The 17,373-nt window shown below is 61.3% G+C and overlaps 2 protein-coding genes across 7 annotated transcripts; both read right to left on the reverse strand.

Moving 5' to 3' along the window:
• Positions 1 to 96: 96 nt before the first annotated feature.
• Positions 97 to 17,300, reverse strand: NAT14 (N-acetyltransferase 14 (putative)). Of its 6 annotated transcripts, none has more exons than XM_047836040.1 (3): positions 17,288 to 17,300; positions 1,858 to 1,974; positions 97 to 1,209 (listed from the first exon to the last, which is right to left on the reverse strand). In XM_047836040.1, exons 2-3 carry the CDS (start codon positions 1,927 to 1,929, stop codon positions 661 to 663), a joined length of 621 nt encoding a protein of 206 aa, XP_047691996.1. In that variant the 5' UTR covers positions 1,930 to 1,974; positions 17,288 to 17,300; the 3' UTR covers positions 97 to 660. The 6 variants fall into 6 exon arrangements, with proteins under 6 accessions (XP_047691996.1, XP_047691995.1, XP_047691993.1 ...); XM_047836039.1 differs by lacking the exon at positions 17,288 to 17,300 and adding an exon at positions 10,956 to 11,026; XM_047836037.1 differs by lacking the exon at positions 17,288 to 17,300 and adding an exon at positions 2,630 to 2,682.
• On the reverse strand, positions 3,380 to 11,257 carry ZNF628 (zinc finger protein 628). Its single transcript, XM_047836079.1, has 3 exons — positions 11,253 to 11,257; positions 10,956 to 11,116; positions 3,380 to 6,651 (listed from the first exon to the last, which is right to left on the reverse strand). Exons 1-3 carry the CDS (start codon positions 11,255 to 11,257, stop codon positions 3,494 to 3,496), a joined length of 3,324 nt encoding a protein of 1,107 aa, XP_047692035.1. The 3' UTR covers positions 3,380 to 3,493.
• Positions 17,301 to 17,373: the final 73 nt, after the last annotated feature.

The following is a 17,373-nucleotide window of genomic DNA, read 5'->3' on the forward strand; positions in this document are numbered from 1 at the left end:
TCCAGCACCCCCAGCAACAATTAATGTCAACTCAGGGAAAAGCAGAAGCCAGACAGAAGGAGGGGGGTGGTGTGCAGAGACGGACTGGAAAAGGCATCAGAGAGAGCGAGACCAGGCTTTATTAACAATCGGGTGTAAAAATCCAGATGGGTCTGGCCGCTCCTCTCGGCTCACCTTCCCAGGAGGGGCCCGCCTCGGGCAGCCCTGCGCCCACCCTGCGCCCACCCCGACCCTGCCCAGGCCTCTCTAAGCCGATGACCCTCCCCTGCAGAGGCTCTGTTCATCCCCTGCAGCCATCGCACTCCACCCTGTTCCCAGGAGGGCTGTGTCCCCCATTTGGGGTGCCCCCGCCCCAAGTCTTAACCCACAGAGGCGGGCACGCTCGTCCGGCCCCCTCTCCTCCTCCCCGCACATCTCTCCCAGGCCCGTACCACAAAGGGGGCCGCCTTTGCGGACCGAGATTTCTCGGTGCGCAAAACCCCCCCGCACAGGTTGACCTCTCTGAGAAGTTCACACACTACACACAGACATCAGCCTGCAGCAGGGCGACTTGCCCTCTGCAGGCCTGTTTGTGGGCCCCCAGAGGGCTGGGGGTTCACACAGGGAGGACCTGCACACGGTGAGTGCTCGAGAAGTGATCTCCCTCCCGGCTGGCTCCGGTCACAGGTCCTTGCTGAACTCTCTTACAAGCGTGTAACCCATGCAGCCCCAGCTGCCCTCAGCCTGGTAGCCACACCCCTCCAGCATCCCTGCCACGCCCCAAGCTGCCACAGCCACTGGGACCACGAGCCGGGCCCGGGGCTCCCCCATGCCTCCCGCCCAGGCTCGAGCCCGGGACTCGGCAAAGGCTAGCAGCCGCCTGCCCACACCTCGACGGCGGTGCCAGCGAGAGACGGAGAGGCGGGTGACCCGGGCCCCGTCCCCGGCACTGGAGCCTGGGGCCAGGGCCAGCACCCCACACACGTCGCCCGAGCTGCGCACTGCCACCCACGGGCCCCCCAGGCCGCCCGGTGGGGGCAGTGAGCCCCATCGGGCCCGCAGGCCCAGCTTCATGGCCGCCACGGCCAGGAACACGGGCAGGAGAAGGGCCAGGGCGAAGGAGGCCAGGACAAAGCGCAGGCCACTGCTGGCCGCGGCCAGGAGGAGCAGGGCTGGTGGCCGTGTCAGGGCGTGCAAGGCCACGCGGTTCTCTGTGTCCTTCACGCCAGCCTGTGGGCAGAAGGAGCAGTCAGAGGAGGGAGGCCCGGTGGCAAGAGACACCAGGGAAACAGAGAGGGAGTGGACAGTGCCGGGCACTGGGGGCAGGGGCCCCCAGATGGGCAAGGGCCCTGCAGCCAAGGAACAGGCAGGGGACAGGACACAATCTGCTCCCGGCACCCGGAGCGAGTGAGTGCATCAGGAGCTGTGGGGGACGCCCAGTTCAGGGGGGCTGCAGGTGTGAGGCTCAGGGAAGGCTGAGGCCTTGAACAGGGCAGAGGACAGCCCAGTTCCGAGCAGGCGCAGGCGGCAGGACTGGGAGAGGGAAGAGATGCGGTCCCAGGCGGGGGCCCCAGGGCTCCGCTCTGCAGAGTGTGGGCAGGAGGCCGGGCTCCGCGGGCTGGTGCAGGGCAGACTCAAAGTCTGAGACCAGGAGGCAATTGTGCCACGGTCGCCCCACGGCCCTCCAGCTGTGAAAACCTTTCTGACCCTAAGGGTAGGAAGAAGGCACTAGAAAAAGGGACCGAGCCAAGAAGCCGCTTAGGAGGAAGAAATCCCTTCCCAGGAGTCCGGGCTGGCTCAGGCAGGTGGCTGAAGACGCCCCAATGCCGCCGCCGAGCCCCTCCCCCCCCCCGCCCCCCACCTCGCGCCAGTTCTCACCTTCAGCATCTCCAGCACCAGGGGTTTCTCATCTTCCCTCATCTCCCGCACGGACAGGTGGCTGGGGGCCATGGCAGCCCCCAGGCTCCCGCGCCCCCGAAGGGAGCAGGCGTGCACCTGGTGAAAACAAGCAGGTCACTGAAGGGCACCTCTGGCCCCCACCGCGCCCCAGGGAAGGGGACCCGCAGCAGCGTGTCCCAGATCAGGACACTGGGAACGCTCGGGGCCCCCAAGCGAGCGCAGCTCGGGATTCACCCTCCACACAGCGACCTTTGTCAAGTCTCCCGGCCCCTCGCCCCCGCCCGCCGCGGTGCTCAATCGGTTCCCCCTAAACGCCCCGCGGACGTCAGCACCCTGCAAGCCGGGGCTCGCTCCCAGACTCAGGGACTGCCCTGGGGAGTCAGCGGTACACCGCCCCCCGCCCCAGCCAGGGCATGGACCCCGTTCCCTGCCCCACAGTCGTCCCCGACCCGCGCCGCAGGAGCAGGCCTGCAAGAACCTCTGCAGGTGGCTGCAATCTTCCCACTAGGTGTGGGGGCGGCAGGGTCGGGAAGGGGTCGCCTGCGGAAGTGACGTCAAGCTCGCGCACGGTGGGGGCGGGGCCTGCACTCGGCCTTAGCAACGGTTGCCAAGCGTCCTGGCAGGATTCGGCGCGGGGGGGGGGGGGGGGGCCGGGAGGGACCAGAGCTGGACGCGGCGACCCCGCCGGGGGTGGGGTAGGGGGCGGAGACAGGGGCAGCCGCAGGCGGGTCCCGGCGGGCAAGGTACTTACCCCGCCCGCAGAGGAGGAGCGCACGGTCTCTTCCCGACCTTCCCTGGTTGCTAAACAAGCGGAGAGCCGAGCGTGGGGGACAGGGGGCGGGGGAGGGGGGGCGGTGATGGGAGCGGATTAGTTCTCGTTGGCTCCGGGGCCTTCGAGGGAGGGGCCGCATCCTGGGCCCACCAGCTCCCAGAGAACCCGCCCCAGGAACCTCCACCCCAGCCCACCTGGGCTCTCTGGGAGGACCTTCGGGGTAAGGACTCCCACCACCCATTTTTTCAGATGAGGGGAGCGGTGGGGTGACTTACAGCGAACAAACAGAACCAGGATTCTAGACTCTAATGCTTCCCCACTATGGTGACCACTGCATCTTTTTACTTTCTTTTAATGTTTACTTGAGAGACAGACACAGAGACAGAGCGGAGGAGGGGCAGCGAGCGAGGGAGACACAGAATCTGAAGCAGGCTCCAGGCTCTGAGCTGTGAGCACAGAGCCCGATGCGGGATCGAACTCACCAACCGTGAGATCATGACCTGAGCCGAAGTCGGACGCCCAACCGACTGAGCCATCCAGGCGCCCCCCACTGCATCTTTTTAAAAGGATGAACAGAACCTCACATAGAAGTGGCTGGCCCCAAATCGCAGTCAGTCACCTGAGAGCCAGGAAGCAAAAGCTACAAGACTCTGAGCTCCCAAGCGGTGGCTATGACCACGACATTCCCCCCTCATCCCACCCATCGCCAAGAAAACAAAACACAGGGGAGGAGATTCTGGTCTTTATTAGCAAGCCCAGCCTGCAGCTCCCCTCCCCCCAGCCCAGCCCAAGCAGTGAGTCCGGGTCTCTGTGTGGGGCAAGAAGAGATACCAGTGGTTCTACTCAAAACGTGTGCACCAGCTGGACTGCGGGCAGAGTCTGGACAATCTGGATGGAGGGGAGGGCCTGCGGGGCCATGCCCCCAGGTGCAGTGGCGGTGGGTACCACTTGTACCATCTGGGAGGCGGGAGCCGTGGAGATGCCCACTGGGACAGAGGCTTGGCCAGGTGGGGGTGGGGCCAGCAGTTGCAGCGTGGCACCGCCTCCCCCACCACTGCTATTCTCCAGCAGTTCAGCGGCGGGAGCACTGCGGATGATGAGCAGTTTCTGTCCCGGCGGACCAGGGGCAGGTGGCTCGGCCAGCCCAGGGGGTAGCGTCTCGACCTCCTGCACACACAGCTGGGTCTGCTCCCCATCTGCCCCGCTCAGCACCAGGACGCTCTGCAAGCCCTCGTCCGTCTGTAGCGTCTCAAAGAGCACGTCCTGGACGACACCAGTACCGGCCTCACCGTCACCTGGCTCCCCAGGGCCGGGACCGGCCAGCAAATCCTCGGCCGCACCGCTCTGAACCACCAGCAGATTGGGGGCCTCCGTGGTCACAGCTGCCCCGCTGGGATTGGACAGCTGGCCTGCCACAGGCTGGAGCTGGACCGTCGTCACCTCCTGGGCCGGCTGGAGCTGGACGGTGGTCACCTCCTGGGCCGGCTGGAGCTGGACCGTGGTCACTTCCGGGGCTGGCCGGAGGGGCTGGAGCTGGACCCCGCTCACTTCCTGTGCCCCTGCCTCCCCACCCCCCACATTCTGCAGGACGATGAGGCTCTGCCCTCCCCCACTGGCCCCTGCGTTGCCCCCTCCCTGAACCCCTAGTCCCCCAGGACCTGGCAGCCATACGACTCCGGGCCCCTGCCCAGATTTCCCAGCTGCCCGTGGGCCCTGCCTGCCACGGCTGCTCCCCGCCGCAGTGCCCGAGGAGGGCAGCAGGATGAGCTTGGCGGGAGCGGGTGGGGGCGGGGGCGCGGGGGGCTGGACGCTGCTGGGGATGAGCTGGAGGCCCTGGGCGGTCTGCACCAGGAGAAACGTCTGGGAGTTGGGGGCTGCCTGACCCGGGGGCGGGGCCTGGGCCGGGCCCCCGGCCACCTCGAGGGAGAGCGTGGCCTGGAGGTGGGGGAGAACGTGGACGTCTTGGGTGGCAGACGGGGCCGGAGCGGCGGCCGGCGGGGCGGGGGGCTGCGAGCCGGCGGCGGGGGCCGCGGGGGCCGGGGCGTGCGTCCTCAGGTGCCGCTGCAGGTAGGCGGCCATGACAAAGCTGCGGCCGCAGATGGGGCAGGCGAAGGGGCGCTCGGCCGAGTGGGTGCGCTGGTGCAGCAGCAGGTTGGACGAGTGCGTGAAGGTCTTGGGGCAGAGCGGGCAGCGGAAGGGCCGCTCGCCCGTGTGCACGCGCTGGTGCTGCCGCAGGTTGGAGGTCTGCGCGAAGCTCTTGCCGCAGACGCCGCAGGCGTGCGGCCGCTCGCCCGTGTGCACGTGCCGGTGGCGCCGCAGGCACGACGTGTTGCGGAAGGCCTTGCCGCACTCCCCGCAGGCGTACGGCCGCTCGCCCGAGTGCAGCCGCAGGTGGTACTGGTAGTGCGACGACCACTTGAAGGTGAGGCCGCACTGGCCGCAGGTGAAGGCCCGCAGGCCGGTGTGCACGCGCTGGTGGATGGCGAGCAGCGACGAGCGCTTGAAGGCCTTGCCGCACTCGCCACACTGGTAGGGCCGCTCGCCCGTGTGGTCCCGGAGGTGGTAGCGCAGCCCCGAGGAGCCCTTGAAGGCCTTGCCGCACTCGGCGCATTTGTAGGGCCGCTCGGCACAAGCCGGAGCGGGCGCGGGCGCGGGCGCCGGCGCGGCAGGGGCGGCGGCGGCGGCGGCAGCGGCCGGGGCCAAGGGCTCCTGGGGGCAGGTGACCTCGGCGGCCTCCGCCTGGGGGGGCGGGCGCCCCGCGGCCGCCTCTTCCACGTGGCACTGCTGGTGCGCCAGGAGGCTGGCCAGCTGCGGGAAGGCGCCGTCGCAGCTGCCGCAGCGGAACGCCTGCCCACCGGCCGCCCCGTGGCTGTGCTGGTGGCGGGAGAGGCCGGCCACCGTCCGGAAGGACTTCCCGCACGGGAGGCAGGCGAAGCCCGGGGCGGCGGCGGCAGGCGGGGGCTGCGGCGGAGGGGCCGGCGGGGACCGCGAGGGCGGCGGGGCAGCGTCCGCCTTGGGCGCCGCGGTGGCCTGCCCGTCCTGGGGCGGTGTCGCCGCCTCAGGCCCCGGGCAGGGCTGGTGCTCCAAGAGCAGCTCCTCGCTGCCGAAGCCCAGCTCGCAGCCGTCGCAGCGGTACACCAGCTCCACCGTGGTCTCTGCCGCGGCCAGGAAGAGCTCGGGCACCACGGGCGGGGGCGCGGGGGGCGGGGGCGGCGCGGGCGCGTGCAGGTAGGCGTCGGACACCAAGACCTTGGCGCCGGGCTCGTGCTGCGGCGGGGCAGGGGCGGCGGCGGCGGCGGCGGCGGCGGCGGCGGCGGCGGCGGCCGCCCCGTGGGTGCGCTGGTGCAGCAGCAGGTTGGACGAGTGCGTGAAGGTCTTGGGGCAGAGCGGGCAGCGGAAGGGCCGCTCGCCCGTGTGCACGCGCTGGTGCTGCCGCAGGTTGGTGCTCTGGGTGAAGCTCTTGCCGCAGACGCCGCAGGTGTAGGGCCGCTCGCCCGTGTGCACGTGCCGGTGGCGCCGCAGGCTGGACGAGTTCTTGAAGGCCTTGGGGCAGTCGGGGCACGGGTAGGGCCGCTCGCCCGTGTGCTGCCGCAGGTGGTACTGGTAGTGCGACGACCACTTGAAGGCCAGGCCGCACTGGCCGCAGGTGAAGGCCCGCAGGCCGGTGTGCACGCTGCGGTGGATCTGCAGCAGCGACGAGCGCTTGAAGGCCTTGGGGCAGTCGGGGCACTGGTAGGGCCGCTCGCCCGTGTGGCCCCGCTGGTGGTAGAGCAGGGCCGAGGAGCCCTTGAAGGCCTTGGGGCACTCGGGGCACTTGTAGGGCCGCTCGCCGGTGTGCGTGCGCTGGTGGTGGAGGAGCCGGGACGACCACCGGAACGACTTGCCGCACTCCCCGCACTCGTACTGGGCCGTCGGGGCGGGGGCCGCGGGGCCCGGCTTCTCCGCCGGCCCCTCGGAGGTGGAGGCGGGCGCCATGTCCGCGTGGGAGCCGACCATCACACCTGGTGGGGGACTCGGCGTCAGGGGAAGGCGGGACCCCGCCCCACCTCCGCCCCAACACCGGTCCTCTCAACCTGGACGCACACGTTCACCCTGGAAGCGGCAGAGGGTGCGTCCCCGGCCCACGCGCGCGCGGCAGGACGCCTCCCTTAGGATGAGGGCCCCCGGTGGCCCAGGGCTGCGCCAAAGCAAGACCTTAGGTGCTAACGCAGAAACTGGCAAACCGGGAGGAGTGCTCACCGGCCACAGCATGCTGGTCATCCCCCACCAGGAGGCTGGACAAGTGTGAGAAGGCTGGGCGTGGCCTTTAGGAGGCCAAGCACGTCCTTTAGGGCCAAGCTCCTCCCCTCTAAAGACAGACACTGTCCCTGAGGATGGCCTGGGCTCTCTCTAGCACCCCGGCTTCTGATGCTTGAGCCCGCTCCCTCTGAGGAGCTCATCGTCCACCCTGCCTCAACGCCAGTCCCCAGCCACTGTAACTAGAGCCCCTTCGAGCATTCCACACTCCACCCCCCTACTGCTGCTTGCCTATTTCCTCTCGCACATTAATCGAAAATCCCTAGACTCCACCAGATCCATAGCCACGCTGCACCTTCCACACCCATCCACCTCCTCGCTTCCTGCCTGCCTTCGGTCTCCCTTTAAAAAAAAAAAAAAAAGTGTTGTTGTTTTTTTAAAGTAACTTCCACACCCAGCATGGGGCCCGAACTGACAACTCCGAGGCCAAGAGTCACATGCTTTACAACGGAGCCAGCCAGGCGCCCCTAGTCTGGGTCTCTCTCTGCACTCATGCCCATGAATCTCCAAGTTCCCGGCACTGCTCATACCTGCGTTTTGCTAGGCCATTCACTCCCACCCAACAGGTGGTACTCAGACATGTTTCTGTTCCCCTCAAACCTCTCCTCTCCCCTCCTGCTTTTAGCAGGTGATCCTGCCATTGATCTGGTCACTGAAAACATAAATGCAATCAGAAGAGAATGTCGCCACATCCCGACCACTGTAGAGGTGATTCTCAAGGAGATCGACTCTCCCACCCCAGGGGACATCTGGCAGAGCCTGCAGACGCTAAGTTGTCACGACTGGAGGGGCCAGTGCTCCTGGCATCTAGCGAGGGGGGCACCAGGGATACTGGTCGACACCCTACAGTGCATGGGACGGCCCAGCACAGCAAAGAATGCTCCAGTCCCAAACAGCAGCGGTGCTGAGGCTGCGAATCCATGCACCACCCTCCCACCTGCCTGCCTCTGGCCCACGGACTCAACTTCCCACCTACTTTCCTCCTCTCCTGGACCGTTCCCATCTGGGTACCCACAAGCTGCACCTCCCTTAACAACCAACAGGGGCATCTGGGTGGCTCAGTTGGCAAGCACTGACTCTTGATTTGGGCTCAGGTCATGATCTCATGGTCCGTGGGTTTGAGCCCCACGTCAGGCTCTGTGCTGACGGTTCAGAGCCTGCTTGGGATTCTCTCTCTTCCTCTGCCCTCCCCTGCTCACACTTTCTCTCAAAAACAAACTTAAAACCCTTCAGTGCGCCTGGGTGGCTCAGTTGGTTAAGAGCTGATGATCTCGCGGTTTGTGGGTTTGAACCCCGCACAGGGCTCTGTGCTGACAGCTCAGAGCCTGGAGCCTGCTTCAGATTCTGTGTCTCCCTCTCTCCCTGCCCCTCCTCCACTCATGCTCTCTCCCTCTCTCTCAAAAATAAACATTAAAAAAATTAAAAATAGGGGCGCCTGGGTGGCGCAGTCGGTTAAGCGTCCGACTTCAGCTAGGTCACGATCTCGCGGTCCGTGAGTTCGAGCCCCGCATCAGGCTCTGGGCTGATGGCTCGGAGCCTGGAGCCTGTTTCTGATTCTGTGTCTCCCTCTCTCTCTGCCCCTCCCCCATTCATGCTCTGTCTCTCTCTGTCCCCAAAATAAATAAACATTGAAAAAAAAATATTAAAAAAAAAAAATTAAAAATATAAAAAAAGCCTTCACCCCACTACTGCCTCTAGCTATAGCTTTATTTCTCCCCATCCCCTTTGCAGCAAAGCAACTCAAACGTGCGGTCAATACATGCTCTTTCCCATCTCAAACCCCACCACTCAGACCCTCCACTCCATTCATGGCCTCCCTGGTGCTAAACTCCACGGCCCCTCCTCAATCCCTACGGGGTCCCTCCCTCCTTAAGCCACTCTCCTCGCTTTCGGGCACTGGTTCCTTCTCGTCTCCCTGACTTGTGAATGTGGGAGAGCCCAGGGCTCTGCTGACCCTTGGACTCCTTCTTCATCCACACTCTGTCCCTGGGAGCCCTCACTCACCCTCAGGATCTCCGTCTAAACAGAAGGACTCCAAAATGCAGATCTGACACCTCTCCTCTGAACTCCAAACCCTGCTACAGTTGTCATAGGGACGCCTAGAAGACAACTCACACTTAACATGCCCCAAATCTTTTTCTTTTTTGCTCCTGCTTTCTCCCTTCTTCACCCACAATCTTCTCCATCCCTGAAAACCCCTCTGTTCTTCCTCACCGCCCTCTTGTTCTCTCACCCTCTATGACCAATCCATCAGCCGGTTCCCTTGTTCCAGCAGGGACATATTTGGAACCTGGCCACTTCTCTCCAAGCCCCTCATTGTCACCTTTGTCCAGGGCACCAACGTGTCCCTCCTGGACAGCTGCAACAGTCTCCCAAAACAGATCTCCCTGTTTCCACCCCTCTTCCTTTCCTACCTCTGGTATGTTCCCAACACAGAGGCTGCAGGGAACGTGCTACAAGCTTCTACAGCTCCCATTTCAGAGGAGATACATCTCATACGTGCCCACAGCCTCCTCCCCTCCCTGACCTCCTCTAGCCTCTCAGACCCCCACACCATCTAGTCGGCGCCTGGAGCCCCTTCCCGACAGTGTTCTTGCTGACAGGTCGCTTCAGGGAGACATTCCCTGCACCGGACCAACATCTGCAACCCCTTCCAACACTCCCCGTTCTCTTTCCCCTCTTTCTGTTGTTCTCTCTAGCACTCAGCACCTTCTAACCTGCTTTTAAGCAGGGTTTCCCAGCCTCAGCACTGTTGCGATCCAGGGCTGGACCAGTGTTGAGAGACCAGTCCCGAGCACTGCACAGTGTTTAGCAGCATCCCTAGCCTCTCCCCTCTAAATGTTAGTGGCATCTCAATCACTGTTGCACCCCAGAGCCTCAAATAACATCTGGCACAGAGTGAGCACACATCTTGAATGTAAAAGGGCTGGGCATCCCCTCTGGACAGGCTATAAAGATTCTCTTAAAAGATGAGTTAGCATCCTCGGGGCGCCTGGGCGGGGGGGGGCTCAGTTGGTTGAGCGTCCAACTTCTGCTCAGGTCATGATTTTGCGTGAGTTTGCGCTCCATATGGGGCTCTGTGCTGACAGCTCCGAGTCTGGAGCCTGCTTCAAATTCTCTGTGTCCCTCACTCTCTGCGTCTCTCTCTCAAAAATGTTAAAAAAAGTTAAAAAAAAAAAAAAAAGATGAACATCCTCTTTAAAATGTAAGCAAGTCCGGGGCGCCTGGGTTGCGCAGTCGGTTAATCGTCCGACTTCAGCCAGGTCACGATCTCGCGGTCCGTGAGTTCGAGCCCCGCCTCGGGCTCTGGGCTGATGGCTCAGAGCCTGGAGCCTGTTTCCGATTCTGTGTCTCCCTCTCTCTCTCTGCCCCTCCCGCGTTCATGCTCTGTCTCTCTCTGTCCCAAAAATAAATAAATAAACGTTGGAAACAAAACAAAACACAAACAAACAAACAAAAAATGTAAGCAAGTCCTTTAAGACACTAATTATCCCAGGAAGCTGCACGTGCCTTTCAGAAGGCCGAGCACGCCTTAGACAGGAGCCATCGGCTCTCTGGAAGAGCTGGACCCAACTAGTCCAATGAAGAGCATCCCCTTCAAAAGGCCGGACCACACCCTTCCATCAGGCCCGACTTCCCCTTTAAGAGGGTGCTCCTAGGGCACACCAATCTCCACCTTTGTTGAGCTAAGCTAGTGTCTGGTTGGAAGCCACCGGGACTCAGAGGCTCTTCCTTCAAAGTTTGGGGCACTGCCAGTGCTCCTTCGCGAGATAATCCTTCCTCAAAGAATAAAAAGCGGGACGCTGCGGGGAACTGCAGAACCTGCCCCGCCCCTCTGAAAAGCAGCCCCTTGCCCTTTAAGAGGGAGGAGCCGGCCTAGTGGACAAAAATCGGAGGTGAAGTAGCGCCCTTCCCTTTAAGGCATCCCTTCCGGTTTCACGCTCCCCATTTCCCCAACGTCTCCGCCCTCCGGTCCCTCCCCCCCACCCCCACCCCTCCGGTCTCTCACCTGCGGCCCCGACCCGGGGAATGAGCGGGAGAGACCTAGGGCCTTCCCGCGGGGGCCGACGGGAAGACGGGGCCCCGGCAGCGGCGGGAGAGGAGTGGGGGCGTGGGAGGGGGGGCGGGGGCGCGCTCCCTCCCAACAGCCCCCGGCGCGAGGCACCCAACCTTTATCGGCAGCCTCTCGCGCACACAAACCCCGACGTCGCCGTCGGCGCGTCACGACGCCACGTCCGCCGAGGCCCCGCCCCACCCCTCCCGCTAGCCTGCGGCCGTCGCTCGCTCCCCGGCGCCGGCGGCGCACGGCATCGTGGGAGTTGTAGTCCTCCCCGGACCTCGACGGCCAGGTCGTTTCGGCTGTGTCCGAAGTCAGCCCAAGGCCCGGGAAGACCCGCCCGGAGGCGGGGTCTTACGTTCCCCGTTTTTTACTACCGATTCCCTCTCGTCTGTCCTAGAATCGCTCTCCAGCTGCGCGGTTTCCGAACGGGCCTAGCCCATCAGGGGTGTGGTCATTCCTGGCCTGACCGCCACGCCCAGTCCCTGGATCTCTAAAATTTCCCTGCCGGGGAAACTGAGGCCCGCAGGGCTTCTGTTCACACCCCACCCCCACCCCGCAGAGGTCCCACGTGCACGCAGTTCCCGGGAGTGTGCGGTTGTCCTGGGAAGCTGGACCCTGCTGTGCTTGCTCCTTGGAGGTCTGGGGGCTTAGGGAACCACTGAGTTGTCCCGGATCCCCTCTCCCTCCTTTCCAAGTCACCCCACCACGGCTTCAGCCTTGGTGACTTCTACATGTCACCCAACAGTCTCTCAGCCTTGACACTAGTGATGCTTGGGCCAGATTGTTCTTTGAGGGCCGTCCTGTGCACCGTAGGGTGGTTAGCAGCGCCCCTGTCCCTGACCTCCACCTTCTTCTCTCCAGGGAATACCAGCCCCGTCCAACTAGATCAGGCATCTTATCCAGCCCAGTCCCTCTGAACCCCTCTCCCCCACCTGGCCAGCCAGATGAACCATTCATCCCAGAGGACAGAGCTGGGAGTGGGGACTGCAGGCTTTGAAGGCAGCCCAAACCTACCTGACCCTTCCCAGGGACCTAGGCTATTACTCGTGCCCCAAAGGCCTGTGTGCATGGGGGGTTGTCCCTCTCTATCCCCATCCTAAAGCTGTCAGCCAAAAAAAAAAAGTTGATAAGGGCGACACATACACACACTTTCAGAGAAAGGCAGCCCCACCCTCACTGGTAGTCAAAGGAGAAGAGAAACCCTGGAAGTAAGTGGGGAACCTGGACCTTTCCCTCTTCCTCACACTAGACGCCCCCCACCCCCACAACCAACCCTGCCAGCCATACTGTTGGTGGTGGGAGGTGTGTCCTGGGCTTCTGGAACAGTCCAGCTCCAAGGTGGCCCAACAAGGACCAGAGTCTTTTTGATCACAGGGTGGGGAAGGGCTCAGGCCCCACTCGCTGTGCCCGCACCAATGCTCCTGGTCCCCACATGCTTAAGCCCTCCAACCCACATCCCTTCCCTCTGGAAGGAGCAGGTGTGTGGTGTTGGGCTGAGTGGACACTGGATCGTGGTTTGGGCCATTCAGTCCGTTGCCTTGGTAATGGCGCCACCTGCGCTTAGAGAGGAGAGGATTAGGGGCTGGGGTGGGAGGTGTCCTGGAGCACCGGTCTCCCCCTGACGCACAACAGGAGGTATCTGGACCAAAGACAGGATTCCCAGGGCCAAAGACTAAATGTAAAATATCCATTTTCACCCTAGTGCAGGAAGAGAGCAGAGATGCACTTTAAGCAGGGGGGCTGGGGTGTAGGCAGGAGCCAAGAGGGCTGGCCTGTTTCTCCCACAGACTAAGGATGCTCCTTTCTGACATCTTTTGTGGCTCCCATGGGTGCCCAGCCAGCCCTGCCGGAATGGGCCTCTTTCCAGGGAAGGGGTGTTATCTTCACTTCAATGCGGGGTGGGGGCGGGGGCGGTGAGAGGAGGGGGTGGCAAATAGAGGCCCTCTAAAGTGTCTTGGCCAGACACAGGACCAGGAAGTGATATACATCCTATATGCAGGAAGTGATGAAACATCCTAAAGCCAGGAAGTGATTCCTGTAACCCGGAAGTGATTTACTGAGGGTGTCTCCAGCCCCAGAGTCAACCCCCCCCCCCAATCCAAGCCCTATCTGGCAGGTCCCCACATGTGTGGTCATGGTCCAGTGCATGGGAGCCAGAGGAGCCTCCCCGCCCATCACTGGGGGAACCAGGGCTGACACCAGATCACACATCTGTACCTAGAAAACAGATTCCTGGGGTGCCTGGGTGGCTCAGTCAGTTAAGCACCTGACTGCAGGTTTCGGCTCAGGTCATGATCTCACGGTTTGGTGAGTTCCAGCCCCGCACCAGGCTCTGCACTGGCAGTGCGGAGGGGGGGGGGGGCCTGCTTGGGAATCTCTGTCTCCCTCTCTCTGCCCCTCCCCCACTCGCGTTGTCCCTGTCTTCTCTCAAAAAAAAAAAAAAAAAAAACAAATAAACTTAAAAAAATAAAAGTAAAAAGGAAAGAAAACTGATTCATCTGTTTTAAGTACAGAAATGTGGCCAGAGACAGATACACATTAACTGCCCTCCCCAGGAGTGGCCGCCACTTTCCGTGATGATCCCCAATGACTCATGTCCTTGTACACCAAGTGCCTTTTCTTCAGGTGGCCTGCGGACCTGATGGATGGCACTCCTGCGATAGGTTATGTGATTTGGCAAAGGTGAAGGGATTTTGGCAAGTGCAATCAAGGCTCCCCATCAGCTGATGTTAATCAAAAGGAAATGTAATGATTAATCTTACGTGTCCACCAACTGAACCACAGGATGCCCAGGTACCTGGTGAAACACGATTTCTGGGCGTGTCTGCCAAGGTGTTTCCGGAAGAGATTAGCATTTGCATAAGTAGACTGAGTAAAGCCAACGGCCCTCCCCGGGGTGGGCGGGCATCACCCAATCCACGGGGGTCCTGACTAGAACAAAAGGGCGGAAGGTTGGATTCCCTCTCTACTGAGCGGGAACATTGACCTTTGCCAGCCCTCTGCGCTTCTGGTTCTCAGACCTTCAGACCCACCCTGGGATCCACACCATGGACTGTCTGGTTCTTAAGACTTGGAACCACACCACTGGCTTTCCTGGGCTCCAGCACACTGATGGCAGATCATGGGACTTCTCAGCCTCCATAATGGCACAAGCCAATACCTTATAGTAAATCTCTTTATATATGAAATATATATAACATCTCTGTGTGTCTCTGACTGTAAGTATAGATAGAATAGATACAGATAGCTATAGATATAGCTATAGATGATATAGATACAGGTAGATATGGATCCTATTAGTTTTGCTTCGCCGAAGAACCCTAACACGGGAAGGTTGTTCTGGGTGGGCCTGATATAATCAGGCAAGCTTTTTAAAACTGGGTCTAGAAGTCAGAGATGCGAAACATCAGTGATTTTCCTGCTGGCCTTGAAGCCATCCACCTCCACGAATTCTATAGATGTGAGGAAATGAATACTTCCATGTGAGCCTAGAAGAGGACCCGAACCCCAGATGAGACTGCAGCCCCCACCTACATCTTGATTGCAGCCTCGAGAGGCCCCGAGCAGAGGACCCAGTGAGCCGTGGTGCCTGGACTCCTGACCCATGCAAACTGGGAGAAAATTAGTATACACTGTTTCATGCCATGGTATTTGTGGGGGTTTGTTACACAGCATAGATAACTAATACACTTCTGTGTTACTTTGCTAAGGCCACCCTAACAAAGTCCCATAGGCTGGGTGGCTTAAGCAACAGAAATTTATTTTCTTACATTTCCAGAGACTTGGATTAGGCTCAGACATATGACTTCATTTTAACTTAATCACCTCTTTAAAGACCTTATTTCTGGGGCACCTGGGTGGCTCAGTTGGTTAAGTGTCTGACTTCAGCTCAGGTCATGATCTCACAGTCTGTGAGTTTGAGCCCCGCGCCCTGCTCTGTGCTGACAGCTCGGAGCCTGGAGCCTGCTTCAGATTCTGTCTCCCTCTCTCCCTGCCCCTCCCCGCCTCTCTCCCTCAAAAATAAACATTTTTTAAAAATAAAGACCTTATTTCTGAACACAGTCACATTTTGAGATATGGGGGTTAGGACTTCAACAGACGAATTTGGGGAGACACAATTTAGCCCATAACATCCCTCTTCTCAGAAGAAAACATGGGAAATAAATATAATAGGGTTGGCCTCTCAGAGTTCTGGTTTGGAAACGCCAGGAACCTGCCACCTGTACATTTTCACAATAAATTTTAAGGGAACCAGAGGCCCTCTGGGACTAGGTGGAGAGGTGGGAGATGAGCACAATGGGGACAAAGACAGACAAGTTTTGCCTGGGCTCCTGGCCTGGCCCTGACATCTCAGCTTCTTGTTTCCCCCACCCCATATTAGAGGGGGGTTTAGGAGGGGGTCTCCACATTCTAGGTGTAAAGACAGCAAAGGAAGTTTTGGGCAGGGCCCTGAGGTCTCGACGCTACCCCTACATCGAACTCAGCACGGCCCTCATCACTCTTGCCTTCAAAACCCAACTCCTACTTGGCCTACGAAGCCCTTCAGGTCTGGCCCCTGTCCCCTTCTCTGACTTCACCTCCTCCTATCCTTCCCTCTCTCTCACCTCATTCAAGCTTGCTCCTGCCTCAGGGCCTTTGCATGCCCTGTGCCCTTTGCCTGCCCTGTGCCCTTTGCCTGGGAAGCTCCTGGCTGCCCCCTCTTCCGCTCAGGTTGCAGGACAATTGTCACCTTCTCAGAGAGGGCTTCTCAATCTGAAGCAGGGTGCTTCCCCCATCCAGCATCCAACTTACTGTCCAGCACACCCTGAACTGGTCTTTTCTTGTTTGTCGGCATCTCACTCTCAGACTCCTCCAGGGACAGACTGTGCTAGTCTCGCTCACTGCTACATCCTCGGTCTACTGTAGGTGCTCAATAAATGTTTATGCAATAACCCGCCTCGAATTGCAAGGGCTGGGACGAGGGGAAGGGAGCCCGTGTATATACCTTGTAATAGCGGGAAGGGCGGGTCCTCAACAAATACCAGATGAAGCCAGTCCCCAGCTGTGGGTGACTCTTATCCACCACCAGAGAAGAGGAGGGGGGCCCAAGGGTGAGGGTGAGGCTGCTTCCGCACGGCCTCCCGGCCCTGCCTGGGATGTTGGCGCCCCCTGGTGGCGCGTCCCCAGGCCAGAGCCAGAACGGCCAGTGGCCCTACATGTGTTCCCGACCCTGCCCGCGGTGGGACAGGGCTGGCTAGCAGATGTCGCCCTCGGCTCCTGGTGGCATGGGTGCAAGCCAGCTCCTGGAGGTGGGCTAGCAAAGGTCGGGTCCCCGCCACGCAGTGGCGGCCCGTCCTTGAGCCTGAGCCCTGACCTCCAATTCTCCAGAGACCCGGGGGTCCACTCCCTTAACAGCCCCTTGCCAAGCGACCTTCTGCGTTCCCCGCCGGGCCTGAAAGTAACGGGACGGGAAAGCTTCCAGGCGATTCCACAACACCACACGCGCGTCCAGGCTGTGCGCACACAGGCAAACACACACACACGACTTGCCCAGGCCAAGACAGAGATTGAGGAGGGAGGCCAAGCGGCCGCCCGCTGCTGGCACAGCCTGCCTGCCTGGTGGTCCCCGTCAGAGCCCTGCGCTGACCCCCTGCTGCTGGCCCTACAGCAGACAGACCTGCCGTGCAAACACACGGTGTCGGGCCCACATTGAGCCACCTCCGGGTCCCGGCTCTGCCACTCAACTTGCAGCGTGAGCTTGGAGAAGTCTCGGGCGCCTCTGGCAGCCGGAAAAGTCACGGGGTTGGGGGGGGGGGGGCGGGTGGATTCTCCCTCACCGCCTCCAGATGGAACACCTTGATTTCAGCTCGTAAGAGCCACCTCGGACTTCTGACCTCCAGAAGTGCAAGACAATCAGTGCACGTGGTTATGAGGCACTGGGTGTGTGTGAGTGTGTAGCCACAGGTGACCCGCACACCCCCCAACGCGAACCTTCCGCGCAGCCCCCTCACAACAAGCTCCACAGCACCTATCCCCACACCAGCCCGGAACAGGGTCCCCCCCACTCCGGCCAGCGCCCTTCCAGAGACAAGAGGACCCCCTTCCCACCCCCACCCCCACCCCCGCCGGAGCCAGCCTCTCCACCCCGCCATGCCCCAGTCTGTTCTCTGCCTCCCCGAATACCAAGGGCCCCCCCAGTCCCTCAGTAAAACGCCTTAAGGGAAACCACACACCCATGTTTTGTCTTCCCCTCCCACGGCCACAGCCAGGCTGCGCCAAAAACAGTCCCTAGCGTCACCCACCTGAGCAACCAGCTGGGCCAGCACGTGTATCCTCCCCTCTCCCCTACTCACTAGCCGCTCTGGCAGAAAGTCAGGGTTTGGGGAAC

The sequence above is a fragment of the Prionailurus viverrinus genome, chromosome E2 (genome assembly GCF_022837055.1).
Source record: "Prionailurus viverrinus isolate Anna chromosome E2, UM_Priviv_1.0, whole genome shotgun sequence".
NCBI lineage: Eukaryota > Metazoa > Chordata > Mammalia > Carnivora > Felidae > Prionailurus > Prionailurus viverrinus.

Excerpts from the sequence above, each read along its gene's own strand:
- NAT14 (XM_047836040.1), bottom strand. The coding sequence starts at position 1,929 with ATGGCCCCCAGCCACCTGTCCGTGCGGGAGATGAGGGAAGATGAGAAA. Across the intron at positions 1,210-1,857 it reads TGGTGCTGGAGATGCTGAAG|GCTGGCGTGAAGGACACAGA; the intron begins GTGAGAACTGGC and ends TTCTGCCCACAG.
- ZNF628 (XM_047836079.1), bottom strand. Across the intron at positions 6,652-10,955 it reads TCCCCGGGTCGGGGCCGCAG|GTGTGATGGTCGGCTCCCAC; the intron begins GTGAGAGACCGG and ends GTCCCCCACCAG.